The following is an 18,983-nucleotide window of genomic DNA, read 5'->3' on the forward strand; positions in this document are numbered from 1 at the left end:
ATCATTTAATTTATATTTACATCTTTAAAGTAAACTCACGTGTTTTGATGAATCTTTGCTCTACATAAAGGGCATGTTAATAAATTTTATTGTTATGTGAAGCACACTGTCGCAAAAATTCATGACACAACATGTGTATTCTATGACCAGGATTTTGGATACAAATATACAATAAAATGTTTGTTGACATATCACTGGTGTCGGTGTGTATCACTATTTTAAAACAAATAGAACAATGCTATACATAAATTAAAAATATTTTTTCTCGATTTTAAGGTATAGTTTTATTTTAAATAACAAAACATATAAAAGCTAAATGCAGGGCCGACCTGTAGGGGTTGCGGGGTGGACGACGGCACAAGGCCCAAACCATTCGAGGGCCCAAATATTGTTAATTTTGTATAGAATTTACGCTTTATAAGATAGAATATATGTGCACTGAATCAAGAGATAATATAAATTATACTAGTGGTTACTGCCTTGCTTAAACAATAAGGAGCCGTAGGTTCTAATCTTGTCGTCTCCAAATTCTTTATGTTAGCTTATTTAGGGCCCAAATTTTTTATTTTACTCATGGCCAAAATGTTTTTTATGATTTTCAGAGAAAGCCCTAGGTAAATGGGTTATACACTATTTTTACATAGATTTAATGAAAAAAGAAATCAAACATGGATGGAGGTGTGGTAAAAAATCCAAATCACTTTTCAACCACTTTTTACTTTCTTATGTTCTTATTCTTAATATAGCCCCAATCTTAACCATAGAAATAATATGATCAATAGTAAATTTACATTTGGGTTTCCTCCTAAATTGTTGTATAGGTATTATGTTTAGTGAAGATTTATATAATCGGGTAGTTCCACTGGTGACACGATTATACTCCAGTGGTCCGTCAATGATCAAAATTTGCCGTTAAAAAAGAAAAATTCACATTTGCGTTTGATTTGAACTGTGTGTGAGAGAGAGTGTGTGACTACTAGTAGTAGTAGTTACTAGTTAGTGTGTGTATATCTGATTTGTTTGTCTGACTTCGACTACCTAGTACTGTGCACAGCTTGTATATAAAGGATTACAACATGAGGGCCGGGATGGAGTGTCATAAGTTGTTAACAACAAACAAAAACAGTGATAAGAGTTGTGTGAAAATGGGTTCTGAGGATAACTTTACTTATGCAATGGAGTTGATCCACGCCACAACATTGTCCATGGTGTTGGTTAATACAGTCAAGCTCAAGGTACTAGAGACTATAGCCAAGGTTGGATCGGATGCCCGACTCTCTGCTCGGGATATTGCTTCTCGTTTATCAATCCCCAACCAAGATGCCCCTGACATGATTGACCGGATGCTTCGTTTGCTCGCGACCCACTCGATTGTCACTTGCACCGAAGGGGTCCATGAATCTAAGCCTGTTCGAGTGTATGGACTCACCCCCGTTGGTAAATACTTCATCCCGAACGAAGAGGGGATATCCTTAGGTCCCTTTGCGCAGTTGATTCAAGATAAAGTATTTGTCGATAGTTGGTAAGTTTAGTCATATCATCTATTTATATCATCTACGTATCATAACTTTATATAATGATTTCTATATAAAAAAATCATAGCAGTTATAAGAATACAAAAAATGAATACTTTGATGTTTCAAAGTATGAATATTTTTCTCTAAGTTATGTTAAATACAATAGGTTCTTTTTTTTTCATAACATAGCAGGTTAAGGAAAACTCCAATTTTGTGGTAAAATCTTTCTGTAAAATTTGTTTGCTAAAATATATTTTTATTAGGTTATAACCCCGTGTATTTCAGAGGTTGAATAAATGAATTTTATATACCAAATAATAAAACATTATCTTTTTAAAAACCTCCTTTATTGCACGGGTTGAAGAAATGTAATTTTATATATTAAATAATAAAATAAGTTATATCTATAAGAACCATATGTATTGTGCGGGTTGAATAAATGTAATATTATATACCAAATAATAAAAAAAATATATCTTTAAAACAATTGTATTACACGGGTTGAATAAATGTAATATTGTTTACCAAATAATAAAAAAAGTTATATTTTTAAAAACCCCCGTGTATTACATGGGTTGAATAAATATGATTTTATATACCAAATAATAAAAAAATATATATGTAAAAAAACTAACGGATTTTTTTATATTTAAAGTAGGATAAGATTGAATATTAATCTGAACTAACGGATTTTTTTACTATTTAAAGTAGGATAAGATTGAATATTAATTATTTATTTAGTTAATATAAGATTGAAAAATCATATGATTGAATAGGTGGGAGGTTGTATGATGATAAATCGGTTAACCGTACTGAATGATAAAGATAATAGTGATTGTTGAACAAATTAATTAATCGAATTTAACAGAAACATTTGTGATGTTAGGTGGATTTTTTTTAATTATTTAAAAGTTAATATCAACTTTGGAATTATTTAAAAATTTGTATTAATTTAGATTAAATATTATTATTATTATTAGTATTATTAACAATTTTAATCAATTAAATGAGAGAATGATAAGTGTCTCAAAACAGGTTTATAGATTCATTGTTGTCCATGTATTATGTGCTGGAGTAATAGTTATATACAAAATACCAGTGATTCTCATCTAAATGAAAAACAACTGCCAAATTACGGTTCCAAAAAATCATCAAAAATCGATTAACATGATAGTGGGATTTACCAATAAATAAGGAGAGAAGTTTAAAGCACACACAAACTGATCAAACCTTGCCGAGAAGGGCATGATAATTTATTTGTGATGCTTGGATTTTTTTTAATTATTTGAAAGTTAATATCAATTTTGAAATTCATATGAATTCTTATTAGATTTGATTAAATATTATTGATAATAAAAATTTGTATTAGATTAGATTTTAGATTTGATTAAATATTATTAATAATAAAAATTTGTATTAATTTAGATTAAATATTTTTAGTATTATTAGTATTATTAATAATTTTAATCAATTAAATGAGAGAATGACAAGTGTCCCAAAACAGGTTTTTTTTATTATATAGTATAGATTATACATTTATGAAAAAATAATCTCACGTATATAATCCTATAACTAGTGGAATTACCCGGACTTCGCAACGGGTTTTCGACCAGTATCAGTTCGGTTCGGTAGGGTACGGTATTGTCATCCGAGATAGCATCCGAAAGACATATGCTCAAGAGGATATCGATATATGTTTTACATATATCGATTGAAAACTATAAAAATGAATAACTGGTATCGATATTGTTCCACATGTATCGGTTCGATTCGTTAGGTGCTGCTATCATACCGACACTCGCTTTCATTTACATCATCAAAAGAAATACTTTATTTGCGAATAAAACTCCGCTTTCGACGAATTTTAGACCGCCATGTTCTGAAAACCATAAAAAATATAATACCGGTACTGATGTTTATGTTTGACCCATTCGAATATAACTTTTATTGAATCTTAGAAAAAAATAAGCACGCCGTAACAATATATTCAAAATTTTATAAAACATTATATCTAAAATAACGTAAAAACATAAGCTTTGAGGATATCTATATTTGTGCTTTGATCATTTGTATATTACTATCCACAAGTCAAGTTTAAGTAAAATTTATATCAAGGCGTACATAAAAATGTGTATGTCGCAACAACGTACCTGGAATTTTATAAAATATCGTAATTATACGCGAAAAATATATTTTGTTGAAAAGTAATTATAGTTATAAGCGAAAAGATAATATGTTAAAAATAAATATAATCTATATATAATAAAAGAAACCAATTTTGGGACACTTGTCATCATATTAGGCCATGTATCTTATGGATAATTAATTATTATTTAGTTTAATTAATCTCTTTTAATTAATTATAGATAACCCTTCTATTAAATATATATTATTTAGTTTAATCTCTTATAGATAAGTATTATTTAGTTTAATTTTAATTAAATCTCTTCTAGAAAAAAAAATCGTAATTATTTATTAACGATGTGTGTTTGTAACAGAAGACACTATTATGAAATTGCATCATTTGTGAGTTGGATGGCTCATGGCTCCATTATTTGAACTTGTATGGCATTTTTAATGTTTAACAAAGGGGATATGGTAGTATTTAACTCAACAAAAGAGTCTACACAAGCAAACATGTTAAAAATATATTGAACTGATCACAATTTTTGAACCTTAAACCAAAATTAACTAGGTCCTTAATTTGTTTGTCATATTATTGTAACTAAACATATAACTTGATTGTTATTACTAACCACCTATAGTGTTCGTTTATTTTTTAAAAATTAGAGATTAAATTCAAAATTTTGATAAATCACAGGGATCATCCATAACATATTTTTCATAATTTATTACTATCTAACTTTAAATATATATAAAACAAAATGTTGCAATACATCGCTAAAATCAAGCTAAAAATGTTTAACAAAGGGGATATCGTAGTATTTAACTCAACCAAAGAGTCTACACAAGCAAACATGTTAAAAGTATATTGAAACGATCACAATTTTCGAACCTTAAACCAAAATTAACTAGGTCCTTAATTTGTTTGTCATATTATTATAACTAAACATATAACTTGATTGTTATTACTAACCACCTATAGTGTTCGTTTATTTTTTAAAAATTAGAGATTAAATTCAAAATTTTGATAAATCACAGGGATCATCCATATACTTTACTCAACATATTTTTTCATAATTTATTACTATCTAACTTTAAATATATATAAAACAAAATGTTGCAATACATCGCTAAAATCAAGCTAAAAATCTAATAATTATGTAAATATTTTTTGGATTCAAATTATTTTCGGTAATGTGCGAATTATAATTGTAACTTTTTATTTCTCATTAAATATAATGTAATACGTAAATACAATAATAAGTATTATATAATATAATATATTTATTTTTGTATCATTTTCAAAGATTACATGTTTCTTTGATGAATTTTATAATAGTAACATACATCATCTTTATATTAACTCATTTATGTCAATTTGGTATATAAACGTCTCCATCTTTGGTTTGCATTTACAAGAAATATTTATTATATAGTTTAAATTGTTCAACCCGTGTGTTACACGGGGAACTAACCTAGTAATAAAATAAAACAACCCACTCAGAACTACAATCAACATCTAAACCCAACCATCATTTTGCCTTCGATTTGTAGGCTTTAAAACCTTAAAACACCAAATATGTTAATAAAACAAAAGAAACAAAAAGAATAAACCAACCGACTCAGAACTACAATCAACATCATCATTGCATAATAAAGTGGCTCAGATACAGCCACAGCTGCAACCAGAGTTGTTATCGCTACAACAGATCTCAAAACGAAAACCCTAAAGGATTCAGGGAGAAGCGAGACAGAAACAACATCTAAACCCAACCATCATCTTGCCTTCAATTTGTGGGCTTTAAAGCCTTAAAACACCAACCGTTTTCATCTCACCTTCGTTGAGGTCTGAGAACATCACTAGAGCAAAAAAAGGGAAAATTACTAAAATGTCTTTTGACCAAGTGCATTTGCAAAATTGTCACCTTCCTGCGTCCTTGGAAGGTCCTCCCAGCTTCGGAAGCATCCGCCTTTCGCGTTTAAGCGTCCGCCTGTCCGTTGAAGCGTCCGTTCCCTTTCGAGCGACACGTGTTGAAGCGTCCGTTCCGTTACGAAATTGCGTCAGTCACCGACGCATGATAACCATAATTTTTTTAATGCGTCCATGTGTACGTTTCCGAGCCCTGGCCGACGTTTCCGAGGCCTGTCCGACGTTTCCGAGGCCTGGCCGACGCTTCCGAGGCATGGACGACGCTTCCGAGGCTTGACCCCGACGCTCCCCGATGCTTGACCGACGCTTCCCGAAGCTTCGTAAAAAAATGGAAACTCAAAAGCCGTTTAACTTTTACCGTTGCACACATTTACCCCACTATATAACCCGTTCACTTATCACTTATCAAAACACCTACCGTTTTCAAAAAAAACTTGCAAACAAAAATCAGCCATTTCACTAGAAAATCCGACGCCATCAACGACCCGACAATGGCCACCTCCTGGACTGACGTTGAAGACATTGCTCTATGCGAAGCATGGGAGCAGGCAATGATCGATCCTCCACCTCGAGGACACGGTGGGCTCTGGGTCCGTGTTCAACAAAATTTCGCCTAACTACGTGGTCCGGAACACAACCGGACCGTTGACGCACTATCCTCCAGGTTCCGTGTGCTGCGGTTGGAATGTGAGAGATTTGATCGATATTTCAAGAAAGTGGAGACAGAAATGTCGGACCTTGGTGAGGACGATCAGACGGAGGTGGCCCTCATCAACTACCGCCATGAAGAGAGACATGATTTCAAACATGTCTCGGAGTGGGAAGCTATTAGGATATGGTTTTAGATAATAATATTATGTGTTGTTTGGTTTTTTTTTTTTTTTTTGTTTTTTATTATGTTATGTTTTTAATGTTTAATATAAAAATTTTTAACTAAAAAATAACATGTTTTATATCGTTTAAAATTTGCTCCGTTAACAAACATATAGTTTAATTTTTATAAAGAGCATGCACATGATCCCATGTTAGAAAAATGTTTATAAGTTATTAAAAAAAAATTGGACAAAGATACGGAACCTGCGTCGTTGGCCGACGCTTAAGAAGCTTCGCGGACGCATTGCGCCTGAGGCGGACGCTTCAACATCGGACACGTGTCGCTTGAAAGGAAACGGACGCTTCAAGTGAAAGGCAGACGCTTCAACGTGAAAGGCGGACGCTTCAACATCGGACACGTGTCGCTTGAATGGAAACAGACGCTTCAAGTAAAAGGCGGACGCTTCAACGTGAAAGGCGGACGCTTCCGAAGCTGGGAGGACCTTCCAAGGACGCAGGAAGGTGACAATTTTGCAAATGCACTTGGTCAAAAGACATTTTGGTAATTTTCCCGCAAAAAAAAAACAGTCGACAATAGGGTTCAAAACCCCCCAAAACACAAAACAACAACCAGGGCGGACCCACATTGAACAGGTCGAGGTTCCCGAACCTCAATGTTTTTAAAAAAATTAGTAGATCCGGTATATTAAATTTTATAAGGACCCCATAAATATAATTAGGTGGACACCATAAAATAAAAATGAAAGTTGGTGTAGTGGTAAACCTCATTCTTAAACAACAAGAGGTTATAGGTTCAATCCTTATTTAGCCTATTTTTTCTGTTTTTTTTTTTTAAATCTAGTTCAAACCTCGCTCTGACCCGACCCGACCGAACGAGGACTGACCCGAAAACTTTAACGTTTTGTTATGAAAATTTTAAACACCAAAAAAATGGACCCTATTGGAAAAAATCCTAGGTCCGCCACTAACAACAACCATTCTCATCTGACCTTCGACACCACAGCCAAAAACAACCAGCAGTGGGCTTCAAAAACCCCCCGAAAACACAAACGTTGTGAAAACAGATATCACAGATGATATGTATTAAAAAAATTGCCATTCAATTCAAATATACAGCAAAAGGAAAGGGAGGCTTTAATGCCTTGTACAAACAACTACAGCAACTTCCCTCTCATAAAGGAAAGGAAGTTACTAAATATAATATAACTAGAATTGAGACTTGCCGCAATGCGGCGGAGATTCTTTAGTTATAACTAAGTCGATTTAGGACCCACACGTTATGTTAAACCTATCAAACGGAAAAAAATAGACGATGTAAAAACGTTCACCCACACACGCACCTTGCGTCGTGTTAACTCGCAAAATTTAGAACGAAACGTAAAAACGTTAAACCAAAGACGCACGTTGCGATGTGTTAAGTCACAAAATTTTGAACCAAGCATAAAACGAAAAATTTGCGGAAAATGAAAACTATAAAGGACCAGAGTTGAAATAAAAAAAAGTTGCGAGGATAGATTGCAAAAGATAAAAAGTTTTGGGTTAAAAGTAAAAAAAAAAAAAACAAATAGTTTTGGGTCAAAAGTAATTTATTAAATAATTTTTGGTGAAAAGCCAAGGTCACAACAACCATATGCATAACCATTTTTTCTTTAGAAAACCCCCAAAGCACACCCTGAGTTGCGCGCGAGGCGTAAAACGGTGTCAAATAGTACTAATGTCACACAACCGTTATCGACCACCAACACTGACTCGACCTAGGATCTGCGTGTTGCGACGAACCTGTCAAACATGAAAAATAGAGGTAAAAAACGTTGAACCAGACATGCACGTTATGCCGTGTTAACTTACAAAATTTGAAACAAAACATAAAAAAAAGTTGAACCACACTCGTACATTGCGTTGTATTAAGTCGAAAAATTTAGAACTATACGTAAAACGAAAATTTGCCAAAGATGAAAAGTATAAGTGACAAAAGTTGAGAAGTTAAATTGCAACTAATGAAAAGTTTTGGGTTAAAGTTAAAAAAACAAATTATGTAAGGTTAAATTACAAAGCTAAAAACCTTTGGGTTAAAAGTAAAAAATCAAGTTTAGTTTTTGGTTAAAGTTAAAAAAAAACAAATTATGTAGGGTTAAAATTAGAAAAGCTAAAAACCTTTGGGTTAAAAGTAAAAAATCAAGTTTTTTTTTTTTAAACTCTCAAAACACAAGATACAAGTGGTTATGCACAAAAAACTTGCTTATTTATATATGGAATAATATAATATAATATAATATAATTTAATTCTATGGCTTAAGTAGTAGATTTTTATACTAAATTTAATCGTTAACGTGAGGTTAACCTTTCTGATAGAGATACGTAGGTTTCAAATTCAAGTCTAAGCAAATTTTATGTAGTTTAGAATAACTGATGTATAGAAGGAGTAATTTGTTAAAAAATATATGAATCCAATTCTTCTATTTTATAGATCTATAAATAATCTTGTAATTGTAAATATAGTTATTCTTCTTAACTTTAAGCTATTTTGTTACTTAAAAACTGATATAACCACTATATTGTTTATGTATGCAAGGATTATTGCTCTCTAGTCTCTACAATTTCATCAAAAGATATTCTCGTCTGTTTTAATTTACTTAATGTAACATAGATATTATTAAACTTGTTTTTTTAGTTATTTGAAGAGTTATGATATAAGGGTGAAAAGGGCACCCATCTAGTAACCTATTTGAACCCATGAACTAATCAATAGGAAAAATGTTATCTCAGTTAAACCCATGCTAATCCATTTCAACCTTGAAAGGACGGGGCGTCTTTCTAGTTGAACTCACTATCAATTTCAACTACCATCTAATAATAGTGTACCACATCACTATCCAATACAAAATTAATTAAATAAATAGAACACTGAAATTTGTACTAATGGGATGGTGGTACATTGACAAAGGCAAAGGCAAAGGCAAAAGCTTTAAATACCTACGTTTGAGAGAGGAGGTCTTAGGTATAAGTCTCACAGACAACATGGATTAAAAAAATTGCCATTCAAAAAAACAAAACATTGAAATTTGTGCCACATTAAATCCCATAATCCATCTAGTGTTGGTTCATGAACCCGGAGTTGATCCCGCTATCTCATCCCATGGCGCGTTTCCATGGAACCTGTCGAACCCGTTGATGCCATTTAGTGAGCGCCCTGGGTACCCTAAATAAAGAATATATAATTAAGCGGAAAATACAATGATAATAAATAGTTATATGTGTTTTGAAAGTTTATGACAAAAAAAAAATCAGTCACATATCTAGTCTCTTTTTTAAACTAGAAAAAAAGCGATGTTTTTAACTGCTTTTTACTTCTATTTAAACTAGAAAAAAATAGTGATGTTTTTAATTGGTTTACTTCTATTGACATGCAACGTTATTTCATGTTTATGTAACAAGGTTTGAACTTGAAGATGCAGTACTTAATGGAGGTGTTCCGTTTGACAAGGTTCATGGAGCACATTCATTTGAATATCCCGCACTAGATGCTAGGTTCAATAAGGTTTTCAATCAAGCTATGTTGAATCATACCACTATTTTAATGAAGGAAATTCTAGAGCATTATCGAGGTTTCGACAACCTTGAACGTGTGGTTGATGTCGGAGGTGGTTTAGGACACACTCTTGCTATGATAATATCGAAACATCCTAACATTAAGGGTATTAATTTCGATTTGCCACATGTGACTCAACAAGCGCAACTCTATGAAGGTACGCATGTTGTATGTTTCATTACTACTACTAACTACATATGTCATTTGCACATATTTTTTACGTCTTTTTGAAAATTGTAGGAAAATTTAAATAATTATCACTTATAAACATGTACAAGACAGTTACGTTTATAAGGTTTCTAGGTGTAAGCAACTATATACATATTATATATGACAATTATAGAGGAAAATCCTCTCTGAGTTCAAAAAACCCAAAAAATTCAACGGATAGACCGCATATTGCCACGTGTTACAACCTTTTTTTAGAATTCTGACATGTAACAACTTTTGTCAGGTGAGAGAAACTTAATATGTTACACCTCTTTTGCCGTTTACGTAGATGTAACATCACATGTTACATTTTTTTTCAATAGAAAATTTTGCAGGTTTTACGAAGTGTAACATTTTTGAACTTAAAATTTACGAGTTTTCAATGTGTAGTGCATGTAAAAACATGTTACATGTCAGTGTGTCAGACAGAAAAGTGAAAAAAAAACTGCTACACGTACTTTTGTCATTCTGTAACATGTTTCTGAAAAGTTACTTTATGTAACATCCATCAACCATAGGATTTCTAAATGGATGATGGATACTGAGTTTTTTAAGTTTTTTGAACTAATAAGAGTTTCTTAGTAAGGTACGCGGGCATTGTAGCATGATCACAACACTTAGGCAATGTTTTAATAAAAGGAGGGGAGATCTAATCGGAGGACTTGAACTTTCACTTAAATCGCACCTTTGTCAACAGCTTTACACATGCCAGATAAATACTAGTTTGACATAAAAAGTATCAAGTACATATCAAATTCATTCTTGCATCTCAACAAACGTACACACAAATACCACTATTCTTCATCGTCACCTTGACAATTGGTTAAGGAAGTATCATTAATTCATATAAAATAATAGAAGTTAACTCTACAAATAACTTTTAAAGCTATAGTTAAATATGATTTAGATACTGACAATGTCGATTTTGGACATGGGGATCCAGAAAAGTATCTTTTTTCCAGCTGTGTAAAGCTGTGTAAAATAAAAAAAATAAAAAAGGGTGACTCTTCATTTTCCCTCCAAAGCCAAAATAAAAAAATCCCTTCATTTTACATGTTGCACGCATTAGACCGCATATTGCAATGCCTCGCATCATGCGATATCACCGCATCACTGCCGCATCACGTAATAGTCTCGCATCGTTACACCTGATGCGCTTTTTCCACCGCAACGTGCGCATCATGCATTATGCGCGCATTTTAAAACCAAGGTCGATAATAGGAACTCCTGGAGACGTAGAATTAAGGCTAAGGACTTCTAGGAGGATGCCACATTTATGTTTTTTAGATTCTTGTCTTAGGAGCTTAGCTTTTCTATTATTTGATGGCCTTTACATGGTATAAGTTGTTTGTGTGGATATACGTGGTGTGCTATATGTCCATATTATGCATTTTAGTACGGGATACATTTTTGTTTGTTGGGAGTAACAACTACATGCATTTATTTGTTTTTATTTTACTTTATATCTGGATATTGCTTTGGAGTTGGGGGTCTCATTGGAAGCAGTCTCTCTATCCCCAAAGATAAGGGTAAGGCGTGCCTACATCCCACCATCCCCAGACCCTTCACATAGCTTTTGCTATGCATGGGATTACATTGGGTATGATTGATTGATTATTTATTTATTTTGAACAAACTGATGTTTTATACACTTGCTAAAAACATGTAGAATTAGGAGTGTAAAATGAGATACTGGTTAGTATTTACAAATAATAAACACATTTTATAAATGATAGATTAATTCATATACAATCACTCTTAACTACTCTACATCTGATAACTAGTTGGATCAAATAACAAGAATGCAGCAATGTTACATACGCCTATTAGTTGAAAAGTGGTTAGTCGGAGGTCAACGGACCATTCACATTCCGCCCATATATGCTTATATATATGTAAAATAATTGTAGGGATAGATCATGTTGGAGGAGACATGTTTAAAGAGGTTCCTGAAGGTGACGCTATTTTTATGAAGGTAACTTGGCCTAACCCTATTTTTCTATTGGCTAACTCTTACACACATTCTGATCCTACCTCTAAATCTACACCTTATATTCACAATGAGGCTTGAACCCTCAACCACAACCACATGGGGATGAATTTCTCTCCAACACACCTTGATACTTACGTATATTTTATACTAAACATGTTGCTAAATTGACGTATGGAACAGTGGATTTTACATGATTGGAGTGATGACCATTGCATAAAGTTGCTAAAGAATTGCTATAAAGCTTTACCAAAAAATGGAAAGGTTATCATCATAGAGGCGATTCTCCCTTTTCTACCAGACACAAGCTCTAATGTCAAAGTCAATACCCACATGGATGTCCTCATGATGACGCAAAATACAGGAGGAAAAGAGCGCACCGAGGATGAGTTTCTTGCACTAGCTAAAAGTGCTGGATTCAAGGGGATTAAAAAGGAATGTTTTCTTCGCAACTTTTGGGTCATGGAATTCTACAAGTAGATATATATATATATATATATATATATATATATATATATATATATATATATATATATATATCTAGTTTTTACATACTCTATTGTTTCAACAGTAGTTCTTATTTCGTTGTTGTATTAAGGGGACCTAAAAATCCATGATTAAATCCACTTAAAATTTTTAAAAGATGGTTATGGAACATTAATGATAAAGAAATTAATGAAAATAAAATGCAGATATGCTTCAGCAACAAGAATTGAACAAATTAAGGTGGTTACATGGTGGATGAGATTTCGTGTTCAACAATTAAAACAGGTTATGTATATCCACTACGAGAACTCACCTCTACCAGAGTGCAACATCTGAAGCGATGTCTACTGTCGAAGATAGTTTAAGCGCCCTAGATAGCATTGGGATTTTTGGTGTTTAAGTATTTGTGTAAGTCCCGTAAAACTGGATCTAACAAAGATATCAAACCACACCAAGTTCGTGCGGAACCCAAACTTGATGTGATTCAAGAACAAAATGAAGATTAACATGAGAATGTGGGTTTGAATGCACATTTGTATTGAGAAAACAAGTCAAGTACATAAAAACTAACTAGGCTCATGCAATTTTTTCTAAGTTGTAACTGAGAGGCTTAACCTAGAAATAAAACAAAACAAGTCAAGTACATAAACCCCATGAGCTTGTGTCACATCCCGATTCCCGCTTCTACAGGATGGGTACAGTCGTGACGGTTGAATAACAGTTATCATAATATAATAATATGCAGCAGAAGTATTAGAGTGAAAGTATAAAATTCAATAAAGCTTGAATATATAAATGTATTACAAGTGTTCGATACAAGCCCATAGGCAGGATCTAAATAAATAGAGCTTTAGACATCATAGGCCTTGTAGGATCGTTTGCACGACCAAACGAGTCGTTCAAAAGAGTTTTTGCTCAATACGAAAGACAGAAACAGACGTATTAAGTTGATTCAGCCTGGAATTCACTTTAAACTGTCATTTGATTGATTTGACAACGATTTACAGTGAGTAGACACTTCGGCAGCAGTTCGGTACTGAAACCGGAAAGTTACAAATGAAGATCACAAGGCACCTATTTATAGGCTGGTGGTTTCGCACGAAATGGTTGAAACGAAATCAGTTTCATGCGAAATAGTGATTTCGTGCGAAATCACCATTTGATTTCGTGCGAAATGACACAATGTCATTTCGTGCGAAATGACCTCCAAACCTAAATTTGACAATTTTCTCGTACAACGTGCCTTGATCTATCTATTCTAAAACAAGATTCGATACAAGACGAAGTCGACAGACGTATGCACCAACAGACTCCCCCTCGGATGTTGACGAAGTCTTCAGTGTCTAGTCTTCAATCTTCAGTCTTTATCAGTTTTCTCGAACTCTTTCGAAGTATCTGACAATGTAAAGCATCCTCAATCTTTCTCTTCTCATCTCCAAAATCTCGATCTGGCTTTTAACTCACTCCAATTCTCTTGATCAGATCTCTTGATTCCTTAAGTTCATCAACTTCATCAGCTCTTCTCCCCCTCGGATGTCGATCTACTAGCAGACTCCCCTTTAAATTGTGCTTGGGATCGTAGCCTGGCTTTTACAGAATCAGGATCGAAACTTGGCTCTCTCTAATCACAGACTCCACAGGAATCGAACCTAGCTCTTATTCATACCTGCACAAACTGTACCTCACAATAAATTTCACAAATTTAAAATTTGACAAATTTATATACCACTTGCAGGTAGACATCAATAATTGATTTTACAATATTAATCTCTGATGAACCACTTGTAGGAAAAAAAAACATTTTTCTTTCAGATCCACTTCTCATATCAAACAAACTCCCTCTTACTTGATGTCCATCATGTTTAGCATTTGGAATTTTGAAAATCAGCTTTCCAACATCAGTTGTCGAAAATAAGATAAAATAAAATCTTTTTGAATTTTTCAAAATTTTATGCTAAAATATATCTTCAAAATTTATGCTAAAACCACTTGTAGGAAAAATAACGAAATGCAGTAAAGAAATATTTACATACAATATTTTTGTGAGTTTGTGTAAGAGGATCATATCAGTTTCTAAGATAAATCACTAACACCGTTAAGCTTTAAACATTTTAAGTTCTAAACAATTCACTTAGATTGTCAGTATACGGATCCACTTAAATTTTCACACAAAGTTCAACTGTTCTGAGATACGAGATTAATGTTTTAAGAACTTAAACTTATTCACGTGTCCCACCTCAGAATATACTCTCGTATCCAGACTTCTATATTCAGTCTTACAGGTGAATGTACACTAATGATATCTGTAAATGGGTAATGCGAGACCATGAGAGCTCAGGCTATTGCTTCCGCAAAATCAGAGAGATGATGGCTCGTCTTTCGGTGTGTCCCGTTTAGGGATCTTTTCTTCAATAGCAGATGATTAGCATTTTTCAATGTTTCATCATTTTTTGTATTGAGGGCTGGCTTTAAGAATAAAGCTTTTGCAAAGTATTATACGAGGACTAGGCTATTGCTTCCGCAAAATCAGAAGTCCAGGTATAATACCCCAGATATCATCATGCACAAAGACCTAGTATGTCAGAAATAGAAAGCCTTTCAAACAAGATTTCGGGGGTTACCCATATATCCGAGAGATGTTCCCCACGAGATAAGTAAGTTTGAATTTTAGGTTTTTATATCTCGAACACAATCTACTAAATGTATAAAAACCTACTGGCATATCCGCAGTGAGATTGTTTATCACATTTTTGACTTTACAATTCTTTAGCGTGTTGTGATAGTCCACTGATGTACTATCATTTCCTCTTTTTCACAACAAAACTCGTTTTTGAATTTTCTCATGTTTTTGGCTTTTTCAAATTTTCTAATGTTTTTGGATTTTCTGAAATTTCTTACTCCCCCTAAATTCAAAACCATTTAAAGAAAATTTTGAAAACAAACTGTACAAGTAAAGTGACAACTGTTGTGAATTGCTTCAAATCGCCATCCACTTGGCATAAACAATCAGGGCTCCCCCTTTCAACAAACTATTTTCCCATTAAGATTTCAAAACACTTAAGTTTGTTTTAATCAAAATGGTTTTTCCGGAAAATACGTTTTGTTGATTCTACACTTGTAGGGAATGGGGATCAATTCATCACCTTGTTTTTCCATCTTCAACTTTTTGAAAAATTTAACAATTTTAGGTTCTACCAACAAATACCACTTGTAGAAAATCAAGTACAACTTAATGTCCCTGATTAACCACTTGTAAATCGAAATATCACAGTTACCAACCTATGAATTTCTCAAGAAAGATGCCGATTCCTACTCCCCAATTACCAACCTGGGAGTTTCGGCAAGTCAGGATTTTTACTTATAAAAAACAGACATCCAAGCCTGACCAAACTTGGATGTGACCTATTCGGTTTCACTCGGGGTGTAAGTTGCTTTCTATGTTTCATAAAAATCTTTAACCCCTTTCACTTTCCCATCGATCATCTTTCCAAAAATCTTTTTCACATTTCCATTAAAAACCTTTTCAACATCAAATTCTTTCTTTTCAGAATAGAATTGATTTGAAATCTCAACCTTTCCAACTTTTTGTTTAAAATTTTCAGTCCTCAATGGTGGAAAGTTGACATCATCCATTGGCGGAACTGAATTTTCTTCTTTTTGAACAACTTGTGGCTCCTCTGACTTTGTGGAATCAGATTCATCACCAGATTTCACCTCAAACTTCTTAACAACCCACTTTTGGTTGTCAAGATTCACTCTTTTCTTGTAAAACCTTTTCGAACATTCACCAACTTCATATGTTGAGTTTTTGAAAATTTTGAATTTTTCAGTTGGTGGTTCGATTTTATCAACAACTTTCTCTTTGAGTTTAGAAACAACTTCCTGTTTTGTGTTGGTAACTTTTGGACAATTCCAGGCGATGTGACCAACTTCATGACATCTGTAACAGGTTCTTGTTTCCTTTCTCTGATTAGCTCCATTCTTTTCAAACCTTTGTTTTTCTGCAATGAACTCTTTGTTCGACTTCTTTCAGAATGAGCTCCTTGCTTCTTTCTCAGAACTTGTCCCTGAAACAAATTTAGTTTTTGGTTTAGAAATTTTCTCATTTTTAGAATTTTCTGCAGGAATGAAACCTAATCCTTTCTTTTTGAAGTTACCATTATGGTTTGGTTTCTTTTGAATACCAGAACCAGAACTGTAACCCTTTTTCTTGTTTAAACGTTGTTGAAATCTTGAAGTGTACTTTTTAGGTTTTTCATTAAGATTTAAATCTTTTATTTCAGAAATATTGATTTCTGTTAGTTTGAAAACCTTTTTGATCTTTTCAATTTGAACACTTCTTATTGGAAATTCTTTATCTGAATATAATTTGTCAGAATCATTCAAAGTATATGCAACTTCGAATGTTTCGTCATTCAAATTTGATTTTGATAACAAAAATTCTTTGCTCTAAACCCGTTTAACCGACGATTTTGAACTGTTGACTGACGAACTCGAACTTCCAGACTCAGATTTTTACTCCGACACCTCATCCTTATCCAACACCTGATCGACCACTTTCTTTATTATCACAGACTCATGCTCAGTGTCAGACGATGTGAATGTGACATCAATATTGTCTGGTAAATCATCAGTTGTTTCAGATTTTAACTTTATATTGACTGCCTTTTTGACTTGCTCCTCATTCGGTTTTCTGGGAGAATAACCTTCCCAGATCGGAGGCGGACACTTGTTATAACTGACACTTTGTTTCTTACCAGTATCCTTCTTCTCCGGCTTCTCATCTTGTGATGTGTGTCGGTGTGTATATAATTTAGATATATAATTAAGCCCTTTTTACAAAATTTATAAAACACGATATTTACTAACACTAAACACACATATGGGCAAGTGCACCCATCGTGGACGTAGTATAGTGTTGGTAAGATACCGAGGTCGTCCAAGGACACAAGGGCTTTTAGTACCGGTTTATCCTCAACATCTAATCAAATCAAAAAGTTAGAAAAATGTTTTTTTTTTTAAACTAAGAAAATAAAAACTAACTAAATGCTGAAAAATAAAAATAAAATAAAACAGATAGACAAGATGAATCACTTGGATCCGACTCGTGTATTAGTATAACCTTTGATTATTTTCGCACTTTTGCACTTGTTTAAGAGATTATCTTAGTTATTGTAGTAGGCCCCTCTTTTGAAGGCGACGTTACCCTCAACCCAGCAGTTTGAGTCAGCAAGGATACAATCCTAAAGGGTTGGATTACTGGAAGATAATGAATTAAGTTATTAATGCAAATTGTGGTAGGCCCCGCTTTTGGCAGTGACGTTACCCTCGGCTAAGTAGTCTGAGTCAGCAGGGATACAGTCCTAAATAGCCGGGTTATAGTATTAATAGTAGTTAACTTACGAGGGGGTCAAAGAGTTTGGATCCCCGCCATCCAATACCTATGGGCATTGAAGGAGATCCTACTAAATTTGACCCAGGTCCCTTGCAGGACCTCTAAACGCTGAACAAGGGCAAGACCCTTACCAAACCGTTCCCTTAACCCCCGACCAGGTAGCCAACATACCTCCATATAGACCGTGGAGATATGAATGGTTAAAATCTTTTATTTTATATAGACAGTAAAATAATGTCAAGACACCACGGACAAACGATAAGGAAAGATCACCTTGAACATAAGCAACTAGTTATTAAAGTCATTAATACAAAACCAAATAAAAAGTGCAAAAGATTAAAAATAAAAAGTATCATACTAAACACTTGTCTTCACCAAGTGATGTAAGAGACTTAGGCAAACATGGCCTTGATTGTCAAGAACTCTTACTATCAATCTTGGATCCCGAGACGACTCACACACTCTACGATGGACAATGGATGATGGTGGTGGATGATGGTGTTATGGTGGTGGTGGGTGGTGGATGAAGTGTGAGAGAGGTGGTGTGCCAAGGGATGAGTTGGAATGAAACCAAGCACTCCTATTTATAGGCTGAACAGAAGGCTGGGCACGGCCCCGTGTCCGCTGGACACGCCCCCGTGCCCGTCTGACACTCTTTCTCTTCATTAATTGTAATTCGCAATTACAATTAATGCGCCTGCTGTACTTTCGCCACGCCCCCGTGCTCACTGGACACGGCTCTGTGGTGGGCAATAGAAGCTTCTACAGGTTGTCTTTTCTGCTGCTTCTTGGGCACGGCCCCGTGCTGGCTGAGCACGGGGCGTGTTCAGGCTTCTGTTTTCTCTTCTTCGCTTGGGAGGATGCCGATGAGGGTTCGGGCAGTCTACTTTTATTCCTTTTCTTGTATT

At 33.9% G+C, this 18,983-nt stretch overlaps 1 protein-coding gene across 1 annotated transcript; it reads left to right on the forward strand.

The window, feature by feature from the left end:
* The first annotated feature begins 951 nt into the window (after window positions 1-951).
* On the forward strand, window positions 952-12,894 carry LOC110935949 (caffeic acid 3-O-methyltransferase). The gene is made up of 4 exons (XM_022178293.2): window positions 952-1,522; window positions 9,841-10,151; window positions 12,115-12,179; window positions 12,378-12,894. The coding sequence occupies exons 1-4, from the start codon at window positions 1,077-1,079 to the stop codon at window positions 12,672-12,674; spliced, it is 1,119 nt and encodes a 372-aa protein (XP_022033985.1). The 5' UTR covers window positions 952-1,076; the 3' UTR covers window positions 12,675-12,894.
* Window positions 12,895-18,983: the final 6,089 nt, after the last annotated feature.

This window comes from Helianthus annuus, chromosome 16 (genome assembly GCF_002127325.2).
Source record: "Helianthus annuus cultivar XRQ/B chromosome 16, HanXRQr2.0-SUNRISE, whole genome shotgun sequence".
NCBI classification, from domain to species: Eukaryota; Viridiplantae; Streptophyta; class Magnoliopsida; order Asterales; family Asteraceae; genus Helianthus; species Helianthus annuus.